This window comes from Leptonychotes weddellii, chromosome 6, assembly GCF_054177405.1.
Source record: "Leptonychotes weddellii isolate Sample4059 chromosome 6, ASM5417740v2, whole genome shotgun sequence".
In the NCBI taxonomy this organism is placed as follows: domain Eukaryota; kingdom Metazoa; phylum Chordata; class Mammalia; order Carnivora; family Phocidae; genus Leptonychotes; species Leptonychotes weddellii.
Genome location: NC_138374.1, coordinates 87,648,212 through 87,670,951, shown reverse-complemented (window position 1 = coordinate 87,670,951; position 22,740 = coordinate 87,648,212). Strand labels below are relative to the sequence as shown.

At 35.3% G+C, this 22,740-nt stretch overlaps 1 protein-coding gene across 8 annotated transcripts in view; it reads left to right on the top strand.

Moving 5' to 3' along the window:
• The window catches only part of CCDC181 (coiled-coil domain containing 181), a 42,256-nt gene that overhangs the window by 5,799 nt on the left and 13,717 nt on the right, over nt 1-22,740 (top strand). For 7 of the 8 annotated variants that reach the window (XM_006739757.3, XM_081824553.1, XM_081824551.1 and 4 more), the window contains 3 exons: nt 60-199; nt 2,955-3,902; nt 14,813-14,959. In XM_006739757.3, the coding sequence (XP_006739820.1) occupies nt 83-199; nt 2,955-3,902; nt 14,813-14,959 (1,212 nt within the window). In that variant the 5' untranslated portion in view covers nt 60-82. The remainder of the gene's footprint in view (nt 1-59; nt 200-2,954; nt 3,903-14,812; nt 14,960-22,740) is intronic. The other variant, XM_081824552.1, reaches the window with a different exon arrangement.

Below are 22,740 nucleotides of genomic sequence, written 5' to 3'. Positions count from 1 at the left end.
TACTCCTTACTCCCCCTAAAGGTGACATAACATATACCTTATCTTTTTAAATCTTCTAGCATTATTCTTTAACAAACGGAAAATGGATGAAAATAAAGATATGGACTCAAAAGAAAGTGGAGAATATGAAGACGACTTTGAAAAGGACCTGGAATGGTTAATTAATGAAAAAGAAAAAAGTGGTGCCAGCATAATAGAGGTATAAATAAATTGCCAACAGCATTCATAATAATATCATTAACAAAGTGCTTTGTAATTCTTGAAGAGTTTTGCATATATTATGTCATCTAAACCTCACAAAATTCCTTTGATAAAAATAGAACAAGTATCATTATTTCCACCTTAGAGATGAGAAAATTGAGGCATAAAGAGTTTATATATTGTGTCCTAAGGTGAGGGCTAATTAGTGAGAAAACAGGGATTAAGTTAGCACTTAATAAAATTTAAATTATAATGAAAAGTTATAATTTATATAATATAAATAAATATGATTTATTGTACCAAAAATAAAAACAAGTACAGTTAATTTCTACTTTATATAAACTTGGGTAAAATGGGGTTATACTTTTAATATAAATGAAAAGGTGGTTATACTTTTAATATAATGGGGTTATACTTTTAATATAAATGAAAATAAAGCAAATTCTCAAAAGACATGGTCTTTCAGCTAATATTTGAAACCTTAAGACTGAATTAGCTCTTTAGGGGAATGAATATAGAGAAGAATGTAGAGTCAAAACAGTCATAGGACTACCTTTAGGAAAAAGTGAATTGCTAGATTTGCTTATCAGACATCTAGCAATGCTGTGCAGATTAGGAAAACGTGGATCCATTAAATATTATCATATACTGTTTATCAGACACATAGAATGGAAATCCAGGAAAATGAACCAATTCCTGGATCACAGTTTTTTTCTCTCTTTATATTTATTTATATACATGTATATGGTGTGTATGTGTATCTGTACATAATCTGTGTGCATATATATGTGTGTGTGTATATATATTAATATGTGTATATATGCTTATGTATATATGTATGAAATTAGAGTCAATATATAGGAAAGTAATGAAGAAAAGATGTAAGACTCATATAAGAATAGGTGACTTTAGAAGGACTAAGAGCTCAGTAATTACACCAGAAGTCAGATTGAAGAAGGTTAAGGAAGAGAGTATAAGAGAAAGAAGACAGCAAGTCTTACATCACAAATTTCTCTTAGTTCCGTTTTGCTTTCTTATGCAATGGAGAGGACAAATGGGATTATATTTGAAAAAGGCAACAGAGTAAAAAGTCAAGATTTTTCTAAGATGGCCTTTAAATGGGAGTTTTATGCATCTTTAACAGAAAAATAATCAGAATGAGTACAGGCAGAGATACCCAGAATGATAAGGTTGAACCAAAGTTTCATTACTGGAGGGGTGTGAGATCCAGAGCAGAGTGCTAGAATTAGAGAAGTGATGATCATGATTCATTGTCTCATTTCTCAATTCATTTAGAAAATATTATAATCACCTGCCATGTATCAGAGGCTGTTCTGGGTGCTAGGGATAAAGCAGTGATCAAAACAGAGTGCTCTCATCAATCTTACCTATTCCAGTGGGTGATTATAAAGCATGTCTTCCTTTGAGGCTGGCAGGAAAATCGGATGACAGAGAAAGAGATAGGGTGAGGGCTGGGGGAAAATTTCATTGTAAGAAGTGGTAGTTTTATTGCAGATGGCTTTTTATTTTTATTTATTCGACTTCTTTTGCAGTGGGTTTTAAAAAGTGAAAGTCAAAGAATAATTAGGAAACCGATACTGTCGGAATGAACCACAGAGTCAAATATGGCTTAAAAAAACCAATTTCAATGCAGAAATCTTAGTTTAATCTTACTTATTTGTTAGACATTTTAATGGGCCAGGTTAATTTGCTTATCAGACATCTAGCAGTGCTGTGCAGGTTAGGAAGAGGTGGCTATCAGAAAAGATGACCTTTGAGCAAGTAAAAGAGGAAGAGAATTTTAAGGGGTTGAAGAGAGCAGCAAGTAGTACCTCCCATAGAATTGTTTTAAGAGGAAGAGAGTTGTCTGAGAAAAAGAAAAAAATATTGCAAGGTAAAGGGTTTGTTTGGTCGGTGAGTATGTTTGTATGTAGGAGAGATGTTAGGTAGGAAGCCTTTAATTAGAAACAGCAGATGTAGTGTAGGGTTTTGTGATGCGATAATATTGGTCTATGTGGAATTGTTCATTGGTTCATGTGGAATTACACTTTTTTAAAAAAGATATTATTTATTTGAGAGGGAGAGAGAGAGAGAGAAAGGAGTTATGCTTTTTTAATGTAAAACCAAATTATATCATGGTGTTTAGCATAGATTATTGGGACCTCTGAGGATAGTTGAGGAAGGAAAATGTCACCCAGAGATGAAAATTAGCCTGGAATTTGGATATAGATCCTACAGAAAGTAGCAGCAATAATAATCTGAAAAGATTATAAGAACCTCAAAATGATTAGAACTTGACCAAAGACTGATGTTGTAATGATTCTGGAGAGAAAGATACTTTTTTGAAGAATACAAATATTATAAGGAGAAAACATTAAAAAAATTTTTCTTCTGAAAATTTAAAGGGAGGAAAACTTTATAGAGGAAGAATGTTGAAATAATAATGTCTTATTTGTAGTTACCCTTTCATTCATTAGCATGAACATTTAAAAAAATATTAATATAGCACTTAGCAACATCAAATTCAGATTTAGGGTTAAATTTTTCCCAAAGTGCTGATGTCACATGTATTTCCCTTGGGGTGCTCATAAATGTGAATTAGAATATTAAGAGCAAAGTATAAAATAAAAAACATGTACATTTTCCCATTCATAAAATATATTGCATGAATATGAAATTCATTTTGGATCATCTACATATAAGTGGACAAAGAGTCTCAATTTTTACTCAAGAAAACTTCATATTTTTTTTAGATGGCTTGTGGGAATGAAGAGAATAATAACCAAGAATTAAAAGACAATGAAACAGAAATAGAACACACCAAACAACATTCTGATCCTGACAAATCTTCGAAGGATGAGCTTTCACCAAGAAGAAATGACTTCATTTCTGTACCAAGTATCCAACCTTTGGATCCCGTATCAGATTCAGATAGTGAAAACTCTTCCCAGGAATCCAAAGTGGAAAGCCAGAGAGACCTGGAAGAGGAAGAGGATGAGGAAGTAAGGAGATATATTATGGAGAAAATTATACAAGCCAACAAGATTCTACAGAATCAAGAACCTGTGAATGATAACAGGGAGCGAAAACTTAAGTTCAAAGATAAATTAGTTGATCTGGAAGTTCCTCCACTGGAAGACACTGATACTCACAAAAATTATTTTGAAAATGAAAGTAGTATGTCAGGAAAACTGTCACAGTTATGTATTTCCAATGAATTTGGACAAGAAAATGTGCTCCTGTCACTAACTGATGGAAATTGTGAAGAAAACAAGGATAGGAAAATACTAGTAGAGAAAGATGGAAAGTTTGAACTTCTGAATTTACAAGACATTGAGAGTCAGGGGTTTTTGCCCCCCATTAATGCTAATAGTACAGAAAATGAACCTCACCAGTTGTCACCCAGATCTTCCAACTCAAATGTCAATGGGGCTAAGAAAGAAGAGCCTATAGGAAAGATTCATGCTATTGCTTACTCATCAACAGAAGAGCCACTGGCTTATATCCCTCAGCCGCCACCCAACCCCAAGACTCGTCCAAGCTCTGCTGTCAACTCAGATCGAAGTAAGGGGAATAGAAAAGCTAATCACAGGACACAGTCTGCAAATATATCTGCAGTGACCTCAACATATAGTCTTTCCCCTCGACAGAAAGAACTGCAAAAACGGCTAGAACAAAAGAGAGAAAAGCTAAAGAGAGAGGTGAGAACCTAAGGGTGCATCATATTAAAAGCAGAATATATTTTCATGTTTTAGAAATGCAGTAGGAATTAGAATGGTTCCTCAAACTATTGGATATATTTGTTTGCTTGTTTTGTTTTTCTATTGTTAGATCAAGTGGTTAAATATTAAGAATGCATATTTATGGGATAAACACCATGATTATCTTGGTCCTGTCTTGTAAGGTTCACAAAACATCGTAATGAATGACTTGTGTTAGAGGTAGAGATCTCAGTGAGGACATCATCTGGTCCTTTCATTTTAAAGATGAGGCTCAGAGAAGTGACTGCTGAAAGTAGCCTTGGTGTGATAAGGTGAAAATCAGATGTCAGGTGGAAAAATGAAGGCAGAAATTTGGTCGGATTTGGGAGGCAACAGGTAGATTTGAATTATAATTCTTTGATTTACGTGTGTGTGTGTTTTCACGTATCTTCCATACCTACAATTCCTTGATTTCAGGGATTTTAGTTTTAGATTAAGAATAGAGCCTAATAACCTTAACGAAGTATTTCCAAAGTGCCATATGGAATCCCAGATGATGATGATGATGATGAAGGTTTTGTTCTGTTGATCAAGAAGAGGCTGTGAAGTAACCAAAGCATTTTTATTTGAGCTTTTAGGTAAGATTGCAATCCAGGAGACACAGTGTCAACCTCAATCAAAAGTGTACTCTGAATAGTGAGCAGGGAGTGCAGGCCTATAAAGGCAAAACCCACAAGGTTACACAACTTGTTTTGAAAGAATTATGATTGGTGATGGCAGAGTTTAAACTGTCTAATACACATTGGCTATGTAGCTAACAGGTGTTACATTATTTCAGTCCAAAGTACCAGGTGGTGGTGGGGGGGGGTTGCAAATGACAAGCTGCAGCTGATAAAAGTCAACAGTTTATGGTAGGCTGAGAATTGAAACCAGGAGACTTGAAATAGACATGCATAGGCCCTACTTCCTCAATGTTCTTTCAACTCTGTTTTGAGTGGCTCTCTTAGCAATGCTTACTTCATTTTGAATCTTCTTTCAAATTTCCCCCTCCTCATCAAGATCTTTCTAGTAAGAAAGCACCAATGACAAATTTTTATGATCATGCAATCTCATTTCATTGTCAGAGTGGTTGGCACTGGCAACTTGCAACTTGCTCAGGCCCCATCATGTCTCCCAGAGGGCGGAGTCTCATAGTGGTTGATACTTGATATGTTCAATAAGCATGCTAGATGAAGGTCTTACAACTACATTTGAGTAACATGGAGGTTTGAGGAAATAAGATTTAGAATTCAATTAGGTTCTCTTTTCATTCAAAGGGTAGACCTGATGAATGGCTTTGAGTCTTTGAACAAACATTATCTGAGTTCTGACAGGATTTGAAACATTGGCCATGAAAAGCATTAACAGTGTGATAATAATGAATATAGAAGAAATTAAAACAACGATAAGTAAGATAATTTGTAGCCCAGATCTTAAAATGGTCCCAATTCTGGTCAGGAGCCAGCTAAAAATATCTGAGAATCTGAAATCTCACCAAAGGTTTTAGAGGATGGGATTAGAGATTTAGCAAGCTTGAAAATCTTAGCAGTTTCCAGTTCTACCTGATGGGAAGTACTTATCCATGTACAGCAAGAAGTATTAGTGATGGCACAGAATCCACCTAGGGTCACAGGTAAATAACCTAATGCTATGCTATTATGGAGGACAACATGAGATAAGGTATCCAAAGACTTCCCCTGGCTCTAATGGCTAGGGAGTGGACCTGGCAATTCTGCTGATGGTCCAAGAAAGATTTCTGATCATGTACTCATTCTAAGCAGTACCTATTCCAAACCAGCAACTGAAGATCCTCCCAAATTGGGCCCCTTCCCTAAGGTTTATCTCTCTTGGGAGACCACAGCCTTGAGAATGCCCACAACTATTATCTTTATATTCAGAGGGGTCTGGATGGGTCTGGATGATCATCATCTTTCAGTTCTTTTCGTGGAGAGACTTCTTTTAGTTCTATGCTTAGTTCCTATATGGTCTCCTTTAGTAATCAATTTAAGGACAGAAAAAGGGGAAGTTAGACATCCAAGGAGGCACTGTCCTGCCATTCTCCAGCTGTCTAGGTAGTCAAATGCCCAAGATTCTTCCCTGTAAATGCAGGCAAAAATATATCTTGTAGGAGTGCAAAGTGTCTCTGCTTAGATCTGTTTATTTATGGACTAATTTTTTAGTATAGAGGGTATGTAGGAGAAAACCAGGGATCTGTTTTATTTGAGCAGACAGAAAGAGGGTGGCTGTGTATTTTGATGGTAGCTGAAAGAATCTTTTGCAAGGGTGGTCCTGCAGCTACAAGTGCCTATTGGAGAACATTTGTTATTTGTGCCTTGGCATTTCTGCAAGAGCCAAATATAGGAGGAATATAGCTCTTGATAAATTGTTGGACCATTAGAAATATTTTTCCCTAGCATTTTGGGTGGTTGAAGTGTGAAGCAAAGGGGATTTCCTTTTCTGGGAGGCAAAACTATTTTAACTTGATAGGTGAGATCAGAGGGGGCAGTCTGGTTTATAGTGAAATTAGGGAGAAGGGTGAAATTATAAATGAGATGACCAAGAGTCTCCTGATCGTCCATAGTGGGCTGAGAAAGACATACTCAACAGCCAGAAAGATTACCAGATAGAACTTGCTATGGCTTGGGTTATTTGAATTATGGCACTTGTCTACCACTTAGTTCCTCTAATTTGGGTAGTAATAAGCAGGATCAGAAGGTATTTAATGTTTTAAAAACAATCAAATTCAAGTATTCAAAATCCTACAAGTAAGAATAACAAGAGTGCTAAAATGCCTACTACAAGAAGAATTATTCCAAATATTTCATGAACATTAAGCATTAGTAGGAGTCTTTTGTGAGGTTATACAAGCTTGGTCATGACTCAGGAAAGCTGTCTGTCTACTTCAGGTACCCTGTGCTTCTTGTCCAGATTGTTGATTTTGAGTGGGTCTGGATATTTTTAGTTTGAGATCTTCAGTGGGGATGTCCATCAGGTGAAGATGCCTTTTTTTTTTTTAAATGAGAAATGTTAATCTACGGGTCAATGCCTTTAAATTTAGCAGCACAGGGGTTAGTTAACAATACCTGAGATGGTCCTTTCCAGTGAGGTTGGAGGGCATCCTTGTGAAGGTGACATTTCCAGTAAACAAATCTCCAGGTGGGAGATTATGATGTTGAAGATCTTTGTCTCCTATGAGTGTGTTGGGGAAAGATTGCTCTATGAGGCTGGTATTATTTCCAAGGACCTTGATAAGATCTTTGCAATAGATTAGGAAATTTCCTTTCAGTAGGGTAGGCTCATACATCCCTTGGTCCATCCTCATAGGTGTTCTGGTAATGATTTCAAAGGGAGACAATTAGTGTTTACCATATGGAGTGGATCTTAGGTTAAATAATACCAAGGGGAGGGCTTTAGACCAAAGCAGACTGAAAGATTCAATAAGTTTTGTCAGTTGGGTCTTTATTCCATTTGTGTTTGTCCTACAGTGCCAGAGTATTGAAATGTTGTAATATTGGGCAGATGTGGCAAATGGCCTGTAATATTTGTCCTGTGAAATGGCTCCCTCAGTCATTGTGAAGTTCTGAGGTAATTCCCCAATTTGGAGTTATTTTCTCCAGTGATATTTACCATAGAGCTGAGGCCATAGCGCTATGACTAGGAAAGGCTTCTACACAGTGAGAAAACATACAAACCATTACAAAGCATAGTTGCATTCTTGAGATAGTGGCAGCTGGACAAAATCCAACTGCCATATTTCAAAGGACCCAGAGGGTAAGGGAAGATGTCCCTGTCATCAGAAGGTAAGGGTAACAGAGTAGCAGGGCTTAGAGAATGATAGTATGCAATAATCACATTTGGGGGAGACAGCAAGAGGGTTTCATAAAAGGTTAATATACTGGAAGACAGATGCTGAGTGTGATGAGTATGGTAGTGGAGTTTGCAATGGGAGTTGCTTATTTTTGTGACATACGTTTTAAAATGGTGACTGATAACATTGTATCAGGAAATACCCAGATTTCTAGGGATTTCACACAATATTTGGAACAATGTATACCTATACAGATGTTATAGGAAGAAAGTATAGTATTATTTATTATTTGACAATGCTTCCCATGTGATTTAACATATCAAATAAGCCTAATAGGTCCTATGGTATTTCCAGATCAAAAAGACCTCATTTAGAAGTTGATTGTGGGGAATTTGTAAAAAATACCAAAAGGTTTGGACACTTAACCCAATAGGATCACAGAAAATTATAAAACAATACTTAGTTATCCATTTAACCAAAAGAATCTTCAGGGACAAATACAGAAGATTACACATAGCTACAAAAGCCTTAGCTGTTCTTCTTAGAGAAGATTCAACTTTCCCAAGTAATCAAAGATGTGATAAAGACAAAACAGAATCTGTTTCCTAAGCAGATTACATTAGAAGTAAAGAAACTTTGTGTACAATCTGTTATGAAGAAAAGGCCAACAATTTGAGAAAATTTTGTCCTTTTAACAGAGAAAACCAAAATTTTGAACTAGTGTACTTTTGATATTGAAACAGAACTTTAAATAAATTCATTTTAATCTTGGCCAGCTTGATTACACATAAAATTCCTTTTCCAAGATTTCTTTCCTATAAACCTTTCCTATAAACCTCTGTGTCTATTTTAGTTTGTCTTGTTATTCTTTCTCTTTCTGAAATAACCAGCTTTAGGACAAAATCACTTTCATTACCCTCAACAAAATGCATTTCCATTTCCCATACCTTCTTTTACCAAAAACACACGCCCTACTTTCCTTGCCTGCTTTTCATATACAGTCTTTTTCTTCCTCGTTGAATTTAATAGTTTTATTTTCACAAATACTAATTAGAATTTTTAACCCTTAGAATTCTTAATTCCTAGTAAAACCTAAGAAATAAACAATTGTGGACTGGAAAATTATAAATATGTTTCATCATTTCATAATTTCTAGAAGTATATTACCTTAATAGTAATTTTATTTTTTGGCATAAATTTGTTTATTAAATAGACCTAAGTATTATATATTTTTGGTCTCTCTGTAAAAAATTTAAAAGCCAAAACTAAATAAACTTAGGTTTAGCAATCAATATCTCAGTATGTTATATTATTTGGAAATGATCTAGATGGGCAGTGAACATCTGTTATCTAGTTTAACTGAGCATAAAGTTTGATCTCATTTAAATTTATTTAAATTGCTTGCTTTTAGCAATTATACTTGGATTAGAACATTAAACAGCTAATCATCATCTTAAATTGTTTCTTTTATTGACAGGTTTTGAAAGAGATAGCCTGAGATGTTATGATTAAGTAAACTCAGGTAGAAAAAGTTGTATATCTCCATTATGTCTAATGCTGATAACTCTGAAGACATTCCTGTTTTTATTAAGCTAGCAAACTTAAACTAGCATTTTATTTTTTGTTTTTTTACTCAAGGTTTTGTTTTGTTTTGAGAGGGAGAGAGAGAGTGCATACATGCATGAGCAGGGGGAGGGGCAGAGGGAGAGGGAAAGAGAATCTTAAGCAGGCTCCATGCTCTGGGACTTGATCTCATGACCTTGAGATCATGACCTGAGCCAAATTCAAGGGTTGGACACTCAACCGACTGAGCCACCCAGGTTCCCCTTTTTACTAAAGTTTTTTTTTTTTTTTTTAAGATTTATTTATTAGAGAGAGAGAGAATAGGGGGAGGGGCAGAGGGAGAGGTAGAGAGAATCCTCAAGCAGACCCTACGCTGAGCACAGAGCCCACTCTGGGGCTCCATCCCAGTCCCCGAGATCACGACCTGAGCCGAAACCAAGAGCCCAATGCTTAACTGACTGTACCACCCAGGCACCCTTACTAAGGTTTTTATTCAAATTCCAGTTAGTTAACCTATAGTATAATATTAGTTTCAGGTGTACAATATATTGATTTAACACTTTCATACAATATCCAGTGCTCATCACAAGTTCATTCCTTAATCCCTATCACCTATTTAACCCATCCCCCCATCCACCTCCTCTCTGGTAACCATCAGTTTGTTCTCTACTAAACTAGCATTTATTTATCAAAGGCTATCTCAGATCATGTGAACTTGAAAAACACTTGGGTTAGTGTTTTTGTATTTCTGGGAATTTTTGGAATACTTAATATTTGTAAGCACTTCATTGTCTTTAAGCCAATTAAATAGAGCTCTTTTATAAATTAACTTTGGCAATGCCATCAGAGAGAAAATATCATATCACTGTAACATATAGCTAGATATAGACAGAAACCTTATAGTGTCATTTTAAAATTCATGCCATGATTCAGGTACAAAACTCAAAAGAATAGCTGGATCCAAATTGTGTTCCGGCAGATGGACTAAGTTAAGGTTAACTGCTAAGATGACCAGAGTCTTTTACTAAGGATTTTTATTTGTGTGCTGTGAAGATCCTTTTAGAGCTCTCCCCAGAATTCTGGCAAGAATATTGGAATGAGGAAATGGACGAGGGTACAGAGGAAGTGAAGATGGTGCAGAGGGAAAGAGGAAGATGTCTCCAAAGGCAGGACCTTGGTGCAGGACGGCTGTTGCATGCCCAGAGACAAAGAAGGAAGAGGAAGGGAACAGATGAGGCAAAGAGGATGGGTCTTTTGAAAATTGTTTGTTTGCTTCAGTTAATTTAGAAATGGTATTTTGTAAAGAGGAGATTTTTAGAATCCTGAATATGTTCAAAAGCTCCCAGGTACCAACTGAAATAGACATCCCATTTGATTGTCTTTATAACTCTTTTCCAGTTGTGCATGCAGGTAAACTAATTTTAGGATATCCAAAGTGCGCATTTTGGCCAAAGAAGCTTTAAATCATCTTGGGTAATTTGATCCAATGGGGCAAAAATTCACAGCAAGAAGGGCTATATTCCTTAACATAAATACTGCGGGAGTTACAGTAGGGGACTGGTTATTAGAAGCTCCTTAGCAGAATTATTTCCCAGAATTGAGTACTTACCAAGAACCTGAAACCCAAATATTCCATTCAAAATGAGTGAAGATAGAATTCTCCCCTCAAAAATGCGTGAGGACAGGGGCGCCTGGGTGGCTTAGTTGGTTAAGCGGCTGTCTTCAGCTCAGGTCATGATCCCGGAGTCCTGGGATCGAGCCCCACATCGGGCTCCCTGCTCGGTGGAGAGCCTGCTTCTTCCTCTCCGAGCTCTGCCTGCCTCTCTGCCTACTTGTACTCTCTCTCTATCTCTCTGTCAAATAGATAAATAAAATCTTAAAAAAAAAAAAAATGCGTGAGGACAGAAGCCAGCAACAGAGGATACCCAAATAAAGGCCTGAACCTTGACCAAGGTGGAGGTTCAGGACCAAGAGGATTTATGATTGTGACTTGAAGCTACCAAGGCTATGTCAGACTGCAATGGACTTTTGGTACCTTACTCAAATCTGTGGCAGCACTAGAGACAGAGTTTAGGCACTTTGGATCCTACCAACTATGCCAAGTAATGTTGATCAAGAAGAGGCTGTGAAACAAACAGAGCATTTATTTGGAGTCTTAGGGATTGCAACCTGGGAAACAGAGTCAACCAAAATGAAAAGTGTTTTGACTTGTCAGCAGGGAGTGCAGGCTTATAAAGACAAAAACCACAAAAACTTGTTCTGAAAGATAGTTTACATTGACTATCTAATACACAATTGGCTATTTAGCTAATAGATAGTTATATTATCTCTATTTCAGTCCAAAGTAGAAGGAGGGAGTTTGGGATGCAATTGTCAAGAGTCAAAAGTTCCTTTTGTTCTGAGAATTGAACAGGAAGAGACCTGCATTGGTCCTACTTCCTCAGTGTGCTTTTAACTCTTGAGTGATTTTCTTAGCAATCTTACTTCATTTTGAATCTTTTTTCATAGCCCTTAAATAAAATTCTATTTTATTAATGAAAATTCCAGGTACTAAATATGCTGGTGAATTTTCTCTAAATTACTTAAATCAGTGCCCCAATTCTCTTTTTTTACTGGATACCCAAATGGTATTAAGTTGGACCACAAAATGACTGTAAATGCCAAACCTTAGTAGAATCACAGGTAAATAGAATTTTACAATTAGAAGAATCCTTAAAGATCCTTTTACAGATAAGGCAACTATAGTTTACAAGTTTAATTAATTTTACCAAAATCACTCAACCTGTTTATAGCAAAGTTGGAGTCAAAATCTGTGTTCTTGGCATCTATTGAGAAATGGTATAGGAATCTGTAGGGATTATCAGGGAAATTTTTGGCATTTAAATAAGGAATCCATATTACCAGAAAAAGGTGAAAAAGTTAGTAGGAGTATGTAACCTATAGAACACTCAGGAATCTGAGAAAATGCACACTGAAAGTTTAGCTTACTTGATCACTACTATCTGAACTGTAACAGGCAGATTCAGGTTACTTGGTTTAGGTATATAACAATACTTAAAGGGATCTGCTAATGCAGAACTTTGTGACAATTCAAAATAATATTTGAGAATGACTGAACTATATAATGTTGCTATAAACCCATATACATGTATAAGTGTATTTGTATATTTCTATAAATGTTAAATAAGAGCCTTTATATAATTTCATTGTCTTTTCACTAATGAACTAAGTAATCTTTAACTGCTGTGACTCATAAATAGTTTTGTTTTTATTTTGATCCTCTTTTCTGGGTGTTCCTTACTTTTGGTGCTGGGATACACTTTTCTCATATCAGGATCCTCAGAAATAAATTTGCCTTTGCTTGTGTACTTGTTCAAGGCATGGTTTTTATTTATATACTTGCTCAAGACTGTGTGTAAATGCTAAGGCTTTTAAATGTTTTTTAGTTGGTTTCAGGGGAAGGCTTTCCTTGTTTATGCCCAACCAAATATTTGCTGGGTTGGGCTGCTATATCTATTCTAAGGCATCATTTCATTGTTCTTTGCATTATCTGTACTTTGGCTGATATCTTCTGTGTAATATGTTTAATGTTCCTCAGAAAGATAATCATCATACCATGCTGTCTATATTTATACAAGGTATTGTCAACTGAGAAAAGAGGCAGAACTGAAATAAAACAAGAGCATTTATTTGAGTTCTCAGAAATGCCATTTGGGGAGATTTGGTGCATTTGGGGGCACACAGTAACTCAAATTGTGTCCACTAGGGGACAAAAAGTCAAGAGTTTTTAAAGGCAAAAAGGGATGCTTGTATGCTTTATTTACAAAGAATTCTGTTTGGTGTTGACAGCAGAAAACTAATCTTGGCTACACATAATTGGTTGCTAAGGCTGTCACTAAGAAACAGTTTGTTATTGTAGCAGGTTGCAGGTACTAGTAGAATCCTTGTTATATTGGTAGTTTGGCTCAGTTCAAAATTTCGTGATTACAACCAGTGAGGACTTGCAATAAGGCCCACATCCTAACGGCCACTGGCTCCATTTTAAAATACCATGACATAAGTGAATCAATTTTATTTCACTTTTCACAGTGTCCAAGTTCCTTTTTATAAAAAGAAACTTACAAATAAATGTAAAATTTAACCTTTGACAAATTCACATTTTATATAAGCTTTTTTAGGGCTTAGAAAATAGTATATTGGTATTTTTATAGAAATCCTCATTTTTTATTCACATATGTGTATAAATTTTTAAAAGGAGATTATCACCAGGATTCTGTCACAAAATTATATATACTTTTACAGTATATAGGTATTTTAAAAGACATCCTGTGCTGTTAATTGGACAGAATTTTTCCATTCCTTCTTACATTTTGTTCAATTAGAAGGAATTAGAAAGACTTGATATGTTGTCAAAAATGTAAGGAAAGAACTCTGAATTCCATCATTTGAAGAAAGTTGGATTATATAATTCCATTCATTTAAGTGATAAAATTTTGGTATTGGAAGAGACTTAAGAGCTCATTAATATCACTCCATTTTGTAGATGAGAATACTGAGTTAGGTGGTTTGCCCAAATTGACATAGTGTGATGGCAGTATGATTGTCACTCAGATATCCTCACTTTTAACTTAGTACGATTTCCACTATGACATGCTGCTTTGCTCCTAGTAACTATTTTATAGCTCTATACAACTGATTTAAGTACCTCTCTTCAAGAAACTCCCTTTTATAACATTAGTTGAATAATTCATATAAAAATTCATTTTGTTCTATAGTTAGCTGTATAAATATTTTTCTGATAGCAAAAAATGTTATTTTGTGAATATACACTAGTTGAAAAATATTTTTAAACATTATAATAAAAAAAATCAAACACATATAAAGGTTCAGTTAATCCCTATGTCCCCATCATCCAGATTTGAAAGTCATTGAGATTTTGGCATATATGCTTCATCTCCTCTGGTTCTTGACTGATGTATTTTTAAAGTGAGTCCTAGGCAGCACATCATTGCTCACTTGTACAGTTTAATATATATTTCTAAATGATTATAGCATTTTCTTTCATAACCACAATGTCATTTATCACAATTAACAAATTTAACAATAACACAAAAATGTTTCAAACATTTATGGAAGCAAATGGTGCTTCTAGAGCGTGGTGGCTTTTTTTTTCACTCTTGCATAGCTGCAACTTAAGGGGTTTAATTCCAAAAGTAAATTAGGAAGTAAAGGAGAGATTCAAGGAATTCCTGAACAGCATGCATGTATTGTACACCTATGTAGTTGTAGAATTTATCCCTACAGTTTATCTGATACATCTTCATTTTATTCCTAAGCAAATTAGAGTCTCTATTTTTTAAGAGAAGCCCAAGTTTTAGGTGGAAAGTTTTAGAAGCAGAGAATGCTGATTTCAGATCTCAGAATATATCTCTTTATTCTGATAACTCATATACAATCTTTTTCACCTTTCATGAATGTCTTTTGATATTCTTTCCACTAGGAAGAACAACAAAAAATAGAAGAAGAGAAAGAAAAGAAAAAAGAGAATGACATGGTATTTAAAGCATGGTTGCAAAAGAAAAGAGAGCAGGTCCTAGAAATGAGGAGAATTCAGCGAGCAAAGCAAATCGAAGACATGAATAGTAGAGTAAGTGAAACTTCTCTATGAAAAATAAGTATACAGATATGAAAGCTGAATTTATTTACAGAAGTGAATGTGAATATCAGAATAAGAACCTATAGAAAAAGTAGAAAAAGTGGTCCAAGAATGACCCTTGCAAAAGATGCACCATAGAGGGGCGCCTGGGTGGCTCAGTCGTTAAGCGTCTGCCTTCGGCTCAGGTCGTGATCCCAGGGTCCTGGGATCAAGCCCCGCATCGGGCTCCCTGCTCGGCGGGAGGCCTGCTTCTCCCTCTCCCACTCCCCCTGCTTGTGTTCCCTCTCTCGCTGTGTCTCTCTCTGTCAAATAAATAAATAAAATCTTTAAAAAAAAAAAAAAAGATACACCATAGAGATGACTTTGCATTTAAATTCTAAGAAGCCTCATGAAAATCAAATGATTACTATTGTATTCAAACTTCTGTAGCACAGAAAATGGAAAACTATCAATATGTTTTTTTAGGATAGTATAACTTTGATACTCAAAATAGGACAAAGATAACACACACACATGCACACACACCCTACATGCACAAACCCTACAGAATGGTCTTGCTTAAGAACAGACATATAGACAGATGGAGAAAAGATAAATACCATATGGTCTCACTCATATGTAGAATCTGAAAAAACAAAACAAATGAATAAACAAAAAGGAAAATCAGACCTATAAATACAGAGAACAAAGTGATGGTCGCCAGAAGGGCAGGGGAGTAGGGGGATGGGCAAAATGGGTGAAAGGAAGTGGGAGGTACATGGTTCCTGTTATGGAATGAATAAATCATGGGAATAAAAGGCATAGCATAGGGAATATATTCAGTGGTATTATAATAGCGTTGTATGGTGATAGATGGTAGCTACACTTGTGGTGAGCTTAGAGATGGTGAATCACTGTTATACACCTGAAACTAATGTAACATTATTGTAAGTCAACTATACTCAAAAAATTTTTTTAAAAAAAGGAATAGATATATGTAAATCTTACATGAAAGCTAACAAATTAAAGATATCAATTATTTAATTTTTAAAAATGTGAAACAGAAAACCAAGGAGAAAGCAAAAAAGTAATCCATATCCCTACTATCTTTTCTAAAAAGCATATAAACAAAAAAATTGAAAATTTAATTCTATGCCCTATCCAGGCTCATCTTCCAGTGATAACCACTTTTTGCAGTGTGTTGCAAGTCTTCCAAGTCTTATTTATATTTACAATTTTACATGTAAAAAATCTATTATGCACTTTGCTTTTTTTTCCCACTTACTTCATCATGGATATATTTCTACATCATTACATTTGGATATTTCTTTTCAAATAGCTGCATAGTATGAGGTGCCTGTGCGGTTCAGTTGGTTAAGTGTCTGACTCTTGATTTTGGACATGGTCTCAGGGTCATGATCTCAGGGTTGTGAGACTGAGCCTCGCATCAGGCTCCTCACTCAGTGGGAGATTCTCTCTCTCCCTCTCCGTCTGCTTCCCCCACCCCACTATCATGCTCTTTCTCTCTTTCTCTCTCAGTAAATAGATAAACAAATAAACAAATAAAATCTTTCAAAAACCCCAAATAACTGCATAGTATTCTGTTCAGAGATACCTTAATTTATTAAATCCTCAATTGTGGATATTTAGATTGGTTCCAATATTGTTCTATTCATTAACAGTGCTGTAGTGAACATATTCATTCTGTAGGAGAATTTCTTAAGAGTGGAATTTATGACTTATTGGATGTCCAGGGTGAAATTTTTGGTTAAATGTGCAAAAATTAACCTCCCAAAAGTTGTGTCTATTTACAGTCCCTTCAACAGTATGTAAGAGTGAATATTTACCACATCCCGACTAACACTGTATGTGATTTATCTTCTTAATTTTTCTTCAGATTAATAATATACATGAGTATCTATGAACATGTGTATATTCTGTGAATTTCCTGTTTGTAGTCTTCTTTTTTCTCAGTTTTATTTTTCTTCTTGCATTGTGTATTAGAGATTATAATCCTTTGTTATTATATCTGTCATAAATACATCTTCCTAGACTGACAATATGATATATTTTTTTACGTTGTTTACTATGCCATTTGTAGAAGTTTTTAGGTTTTAAAATCTTGGGACAGGCAGTACCTTTTGAGGCAAGACACAAAAGCCATAAACTAAAAGAGAAAATGTTGAGAAATTTGAGTGCATCTGTGTAGTCAAATAACAGTATACTATAACCAAGTAGGGCATATTTTAGGAAGGAAATTATGAATAAATAAAAAAAAATTAATATAATCCATCACATCAATAGGTAGATAAAAAGAGAATATATGGTTATCTTGAAAGATAGAGAATAGGTATTTTATTTTTACTATAATTTATTTTTTTAATTCCTAATAAAATATAAAAAACAGTATAATACTATCTTAGGAAATACTGTAGGTATACCCATTAAAGTTAGAAACAAGTAAGTCTCCCCTCTATATTAAATAACTTCATTCTGAGAGTTCTAACCAATTTATTAAGGTGAAAAGGAAACAAGGTATAAGGATTAACAGAATGGATATTTACATTATAAACATAAAAAATTTATAGTTTTCCTATAGCAAATACCTCATAGAAAAATATAAAAGGAGAAGAATATAGGAATATATAAAATACTTTGAACTAAACAGGAATGTGTCTGATCTCTATGGAGAATACAATACAGCTTTGCAAAGGACAAAAAAAGATGACTTTGGTAAATGAAAACAAATATAATATTTCTGGATTGGTGGGATAAATATTATAAATATATGAGTTCTTTGGCAAATGGAAACAACCTATGATATTCCTGCATGGATTGACTAAATACTATAAAGGTTTGAGTTCCTCCAAGTTTATATTTAATGTAATTTCCATTAAAAGCTGGTGAGGAGGGGCGCCTGGGTGGCTCAGTCGTTAAGCGTCTGCCTTCGGCTCAGGTCATGATCCCAGAGTCCTGGGATCGAGCCCCACATCAGGCTCCCTGCTCCGCGGGAAGCCTGCTTCTCCCTCTCCCACTCCCCCTGCTTGTGTTCCCTCTCTGGCTGTCTTTCTCTCTGTCAAATAAATAAAACCTTAAAAAAAAAAAATAAAAGCTGTTGAAGATTTTTTAAGTAGGTGTTGTAATTGTTATTGTTACTATTAATATTTATGTTTATATTATTAAAGCAAAACTTGTGAATTTTCTGATTGAGAAAGTTGGGCAAAGGATATGAATAGAAAGTTCACATATGAATACATACAGATGGCCAGTGAAAAAATATATATATATTTTCATATAGTAGATGAAAAAAATACAAATCTGCTAGAATTAAAGAAATGCCAATTAAAAAATTGTGTCTATTAAATAAATATTTTTAACTGCTTCCTATGTGACAGATGCTGTTCCATGCATGAAAATGTACTCCTGATCAAACTAGGTTTAGTCTCTGTTTTATAGAGCTCAGCTAGTAGGGTTTGAAAAACTATATATATATAAAATAAATTTGTAATTATAAATAGTGATGGGTGCAATGAAAATGAAAGGAGCTATGAGAGATCATAATGAGGGAAATAAATGTGTATGGGTAGTTCAGGAAAGATTTTTCTCGGTTGGTGAAAGTAGGAGTAAAAATTAGACCAAGACTGAGAGGAATTTGTTTCAGGTCAAGAGAACATGCATGAATGCCCTGAGACAGGAAATAACTTGGTAAGTGTGAGAAGATCTGGAGAGGGAGCAGAACTCCCATCATGTGGCATGTTAGATAAAGTCTATAATGATTTTGTCTTCAGTCCTGTTATGTAAAGCCACTGAAATTGTCTAAACAGAGGAGTGATACATTAGATACACCTTACTATGACTGAATGGATTGAAGGGGGCAAGAGTGGAAGCGGGGAGAGCAATTAGAAAGCAGATATAGTTGTATATGAAGTGAGAAATGATAGTGACTTGGGCTAGAATTGTAACAGGAGAGGGAGAAGGAAGCAGGGAGGGAGGGAGATGTGAGTAATTTAAGACATGTTTTGAAATGTCGACTGAAGGAGTTTTGTAATTAATTAGATATGTGTGTGAGTGAGAATGAGATGTAAAGAGAATATACCAGGTTTCTCTTTGGAGCAACTTGGTGGATGGTGGTGCCACTCACTGGAGCAGTAGAGGATAATACACTGTGTGGGGGAAACTATTATTTCAGTTTTTCACTTGTAGAGTTTGAGGTACCTAGGAAACATCCAGGTGAAGATGTTGAAAATTGACTGGAGAAATGTGTTTGATGGTTAATGTTGAGAATGAGATTAGTGACTTCAAAGACAAAGTAGTTTGTGGGATGTCGATGTGGCTCTAAGGACTGGGTGGCAAGTGCAGTGGAGGAAGTCCTAGAAGATGAGAAAATAAAAAATCTGTGAACTTATTCATATAGTTCTATTGCTTGGGATGAGGATGGAGAGGAACACTGAGCCACTGATACCAGAGATTGTTAAATTAATGGAGCCAAAGTGAGTAAATATCAATTGAGTGTGGCTAGAGGAATACAATTCTGAAGAGTATGAAGGAGTGAAGACTATACTAACTTCTTCACCCGACCTGTGAGCTATCTGAAGTATAGCAGACAATGCAGTCTATTTGGGGAAAGGAAAACCGTGTCTTGGGGAAGAATCAGGATTGGGGTAAAAGAGGAGGCTTAAGGCCAGGTAGCTTGGGAGAATGGGGATGTTTGGGAGTTTTTATATCATTGAATGGGAATTACAAGGAATAAATCAGAAAGGTTTTTGAGGGAGGCGGGGAGTTCGGGCTTGGGAGGGTAGAGCACAGCACATTGCTGCAATGTTGAAAAGTACTGGAGACGAGAGGAGCTTATGTGTCAGTGACCAAGAAAAACACAGCTGTGAGTGCACTGCTAATAGTTTCCCAGGGGCTGGTGGGGCCTCAGGTCTCATGGCATTCAGCCTAGCGTAATATTTTTATCGGGCTTTTGTAAAAATAAATGTACACTTCAGTGTTCTATTGTGTTCTATTTGGAGATTATAAACAAAAACTTTGAATTGTATTCTTTAAAAACATGAACCATACTGAACAGAATTTATTTCAAAATATTTTCATGTTAGAAGGCATCATGGTTATAAATTTAAAATTTTTATTTTTTATTTTTTGCTTTATTTGAAGTCTGTCTAAAAAATTAACTTTAATGAGAAATTATATAAAAAATAAATAGTATTCTTTTTTTTTTTAAAAGATTTTATTTATTTATTTGACAGAGAGAGACACAGAGCAGGAACACAAGCAGGGGGAATGGGAGAGGGAGAAGCAGGCTTCCCGCTGAGCAGGGAGCCCGATGTGGGGCTCGATCCCAGGACCCTGGGATCATGACTTGAGCCGAAGGCAGACGCTTAACTGACTGAGCCACTCAGGCGCCCCAAAAATAAATAGTATTCTGAAGAACTTTTGTGAATTTTGTCTACTGCTGAAGCTGAGCAATAGTATGATTTGACGATTGATTTGGCTTATTAATGCATTGTGATAATAAGTGTATTTTGCTAGTTATTTCTGTGGGACATTGTGTATCTGTATCATGTGAGTTATAGTTTCTAGAAAATGTCTTCAGAATATATAAATTATGGAATGACCTAATTTACATTGGATTAAAAAAACTTTTTAGGTGATTGAATTTTTACTGCCATTTTAGGAGACCATTAAAAATGCCTTTCCATCTTTGTTACAAACTTTGCTTCTCTTGGTCGGTGATATATATATATATAATATGTGTGTGCTAAATCTATAGACATACATATGCACACATGTATGCATATGGTCCGTTTATGTAGGTGAACTCTACATGGACACTTGCATACATTTTGTATTCTGCATTTGTTTTATTAATGTCAATGTGATAAGTTGCTTGATAGTGTGGTTTAAATCTTCTGTGTCCTTACTGTTTTCCCCATTTGTTCTGTGAATTACTGGGAAATTGAGGTTAAGCCTTCCAACTATCATTGTGTTTGGGTCTATTTTCTTTTTAGTTCTTTTGAGTTTTGCTTCATCTATTTTAAAGTATTATGTATATACATTTATGATTCTATGTCTTACTGATTAATGACATTTTCTCATTATGAAATGTCCCTCTTACCTTGAAGTCTACTTTGATGTTATTGAAGCCATACCAGCTTTCTTATACTTAACATTTGCATTATTATATCACATTTTATACTTTAAATTTATCTGTCTTTAAAGAGTTACTTGTGCAAACAGCATATAGTTGGATCTTCCCAATCCAGAAATCTATTCCTTTCAACTGGAGTTTATTTGTATTTAATTGTAATTATTGATATATATGGTAGGTTTTAAGTTTACTTCTTGATATTTGTTTTGTATTTGTTCCATTTCTTTTTAGTTCCATTAGTCAACTTTTTCTGTCTTCTTATGGATTAATCAAGTATTTAAAAAATATTCCCTTTTATTTTCTTATGTAAAAGCTTTCCATAAGCTTTTAGCTATGCCTCTTTGAATTATTTTTAAAATCATTGCTCTAGGGATTACAATATTTCTCTCCTGAATGTATCAGAAATATATTTTTTGAAGGATTTATTTTTATTGGATATGGAATTTGGGGCTGACAGGTTTTTTTTTTCAGCAGTTTAAAGATGGTGTTCTGTGATTTTCTGACACCCATTGTTTCTGGTTAGAAAGTCAGCTGTAATTATCATTGCTTTCTTGTACATAATGTTCTTTTTTTCTGTGGCTGCTATAAACTTTGTCTGGCTTTGGATTTCAGCAGTTTATTATATGAATAATATATCATATTCTTTTCTTTGAATTTGCCTAAATGGGGCTTTGCTGAGCTTCTTGGTAGGTTGATGTTTGGACAGAATTTGGGAAATTTTTGCCATTATTTTTTTAAATTTTATTTTATTATGTTATGTTAGTCACCATACAGTACATCACCAGTTTTTGTTGCAGTGATCCACGATTTACTGTTTTCGTACACCACCCAGTGCTCCATGCAGTACGTGCCCTCCTTAATACCCATGACCAGGCTAATCTATCCCCCCACCCATCTCTCCTCTAAAACCCTTAGTTTGTTTCTCAGAGTCCATAGTCTCTCGTGGTTCATCTCTCCCTCCAATTCCCACCCCCCATTTTTCCTTTCCTTCTCCTAATGTCCTCCATGCTGTTCCTTATGTTCCACAAATAAGTGAAACCATAGGATAATTGACTTTCTCTGCTTGACTTATTTCACTTAGCATAATCTCCTCCAGTCCCATCCATGTTGATGTAAAAGTTGGGTATTCATCCTTTCTGATGGCTAAGTAATATTCCACTGTATATATGGACCATATCTTCTTTATCCATACATCTGTTGAAGGACATCTAGGCTCTTTCCACAGTTTGGCTATTGCGGACATTGTTGCTATGAGCATTGGGGTGCATATGGCCCTTCTTTTCACTACATCTGTGTCTTTGGGGTAAATACCCAATAGTGCAATTGCTGGGTCATAGGGTAGCTCTATTTTTAATTTTTTGAGGAACCTCCACACTGTTTTCCAAAGTGGCTGTACCAACTTGCATTCCCACCAACAGTGTAAGAGGGGTCCCCTTTCTCCACAACCTCTCCAACATTTGTTGTTTCTTGCCTTGTCAATTTTTGCCATTCTAACTGGTGTAAGGTGGTATCTCAACGTGGTTTTGATTTGAATTTCCCTGATGGCTAATGATGATGAACATTTTTTCATGTGTCTGTTAGCCATTTGTATGTCTTCTTTGGAGAAGTGTCTGTTCATGTCTTCTGCCCATATTTTGACTTG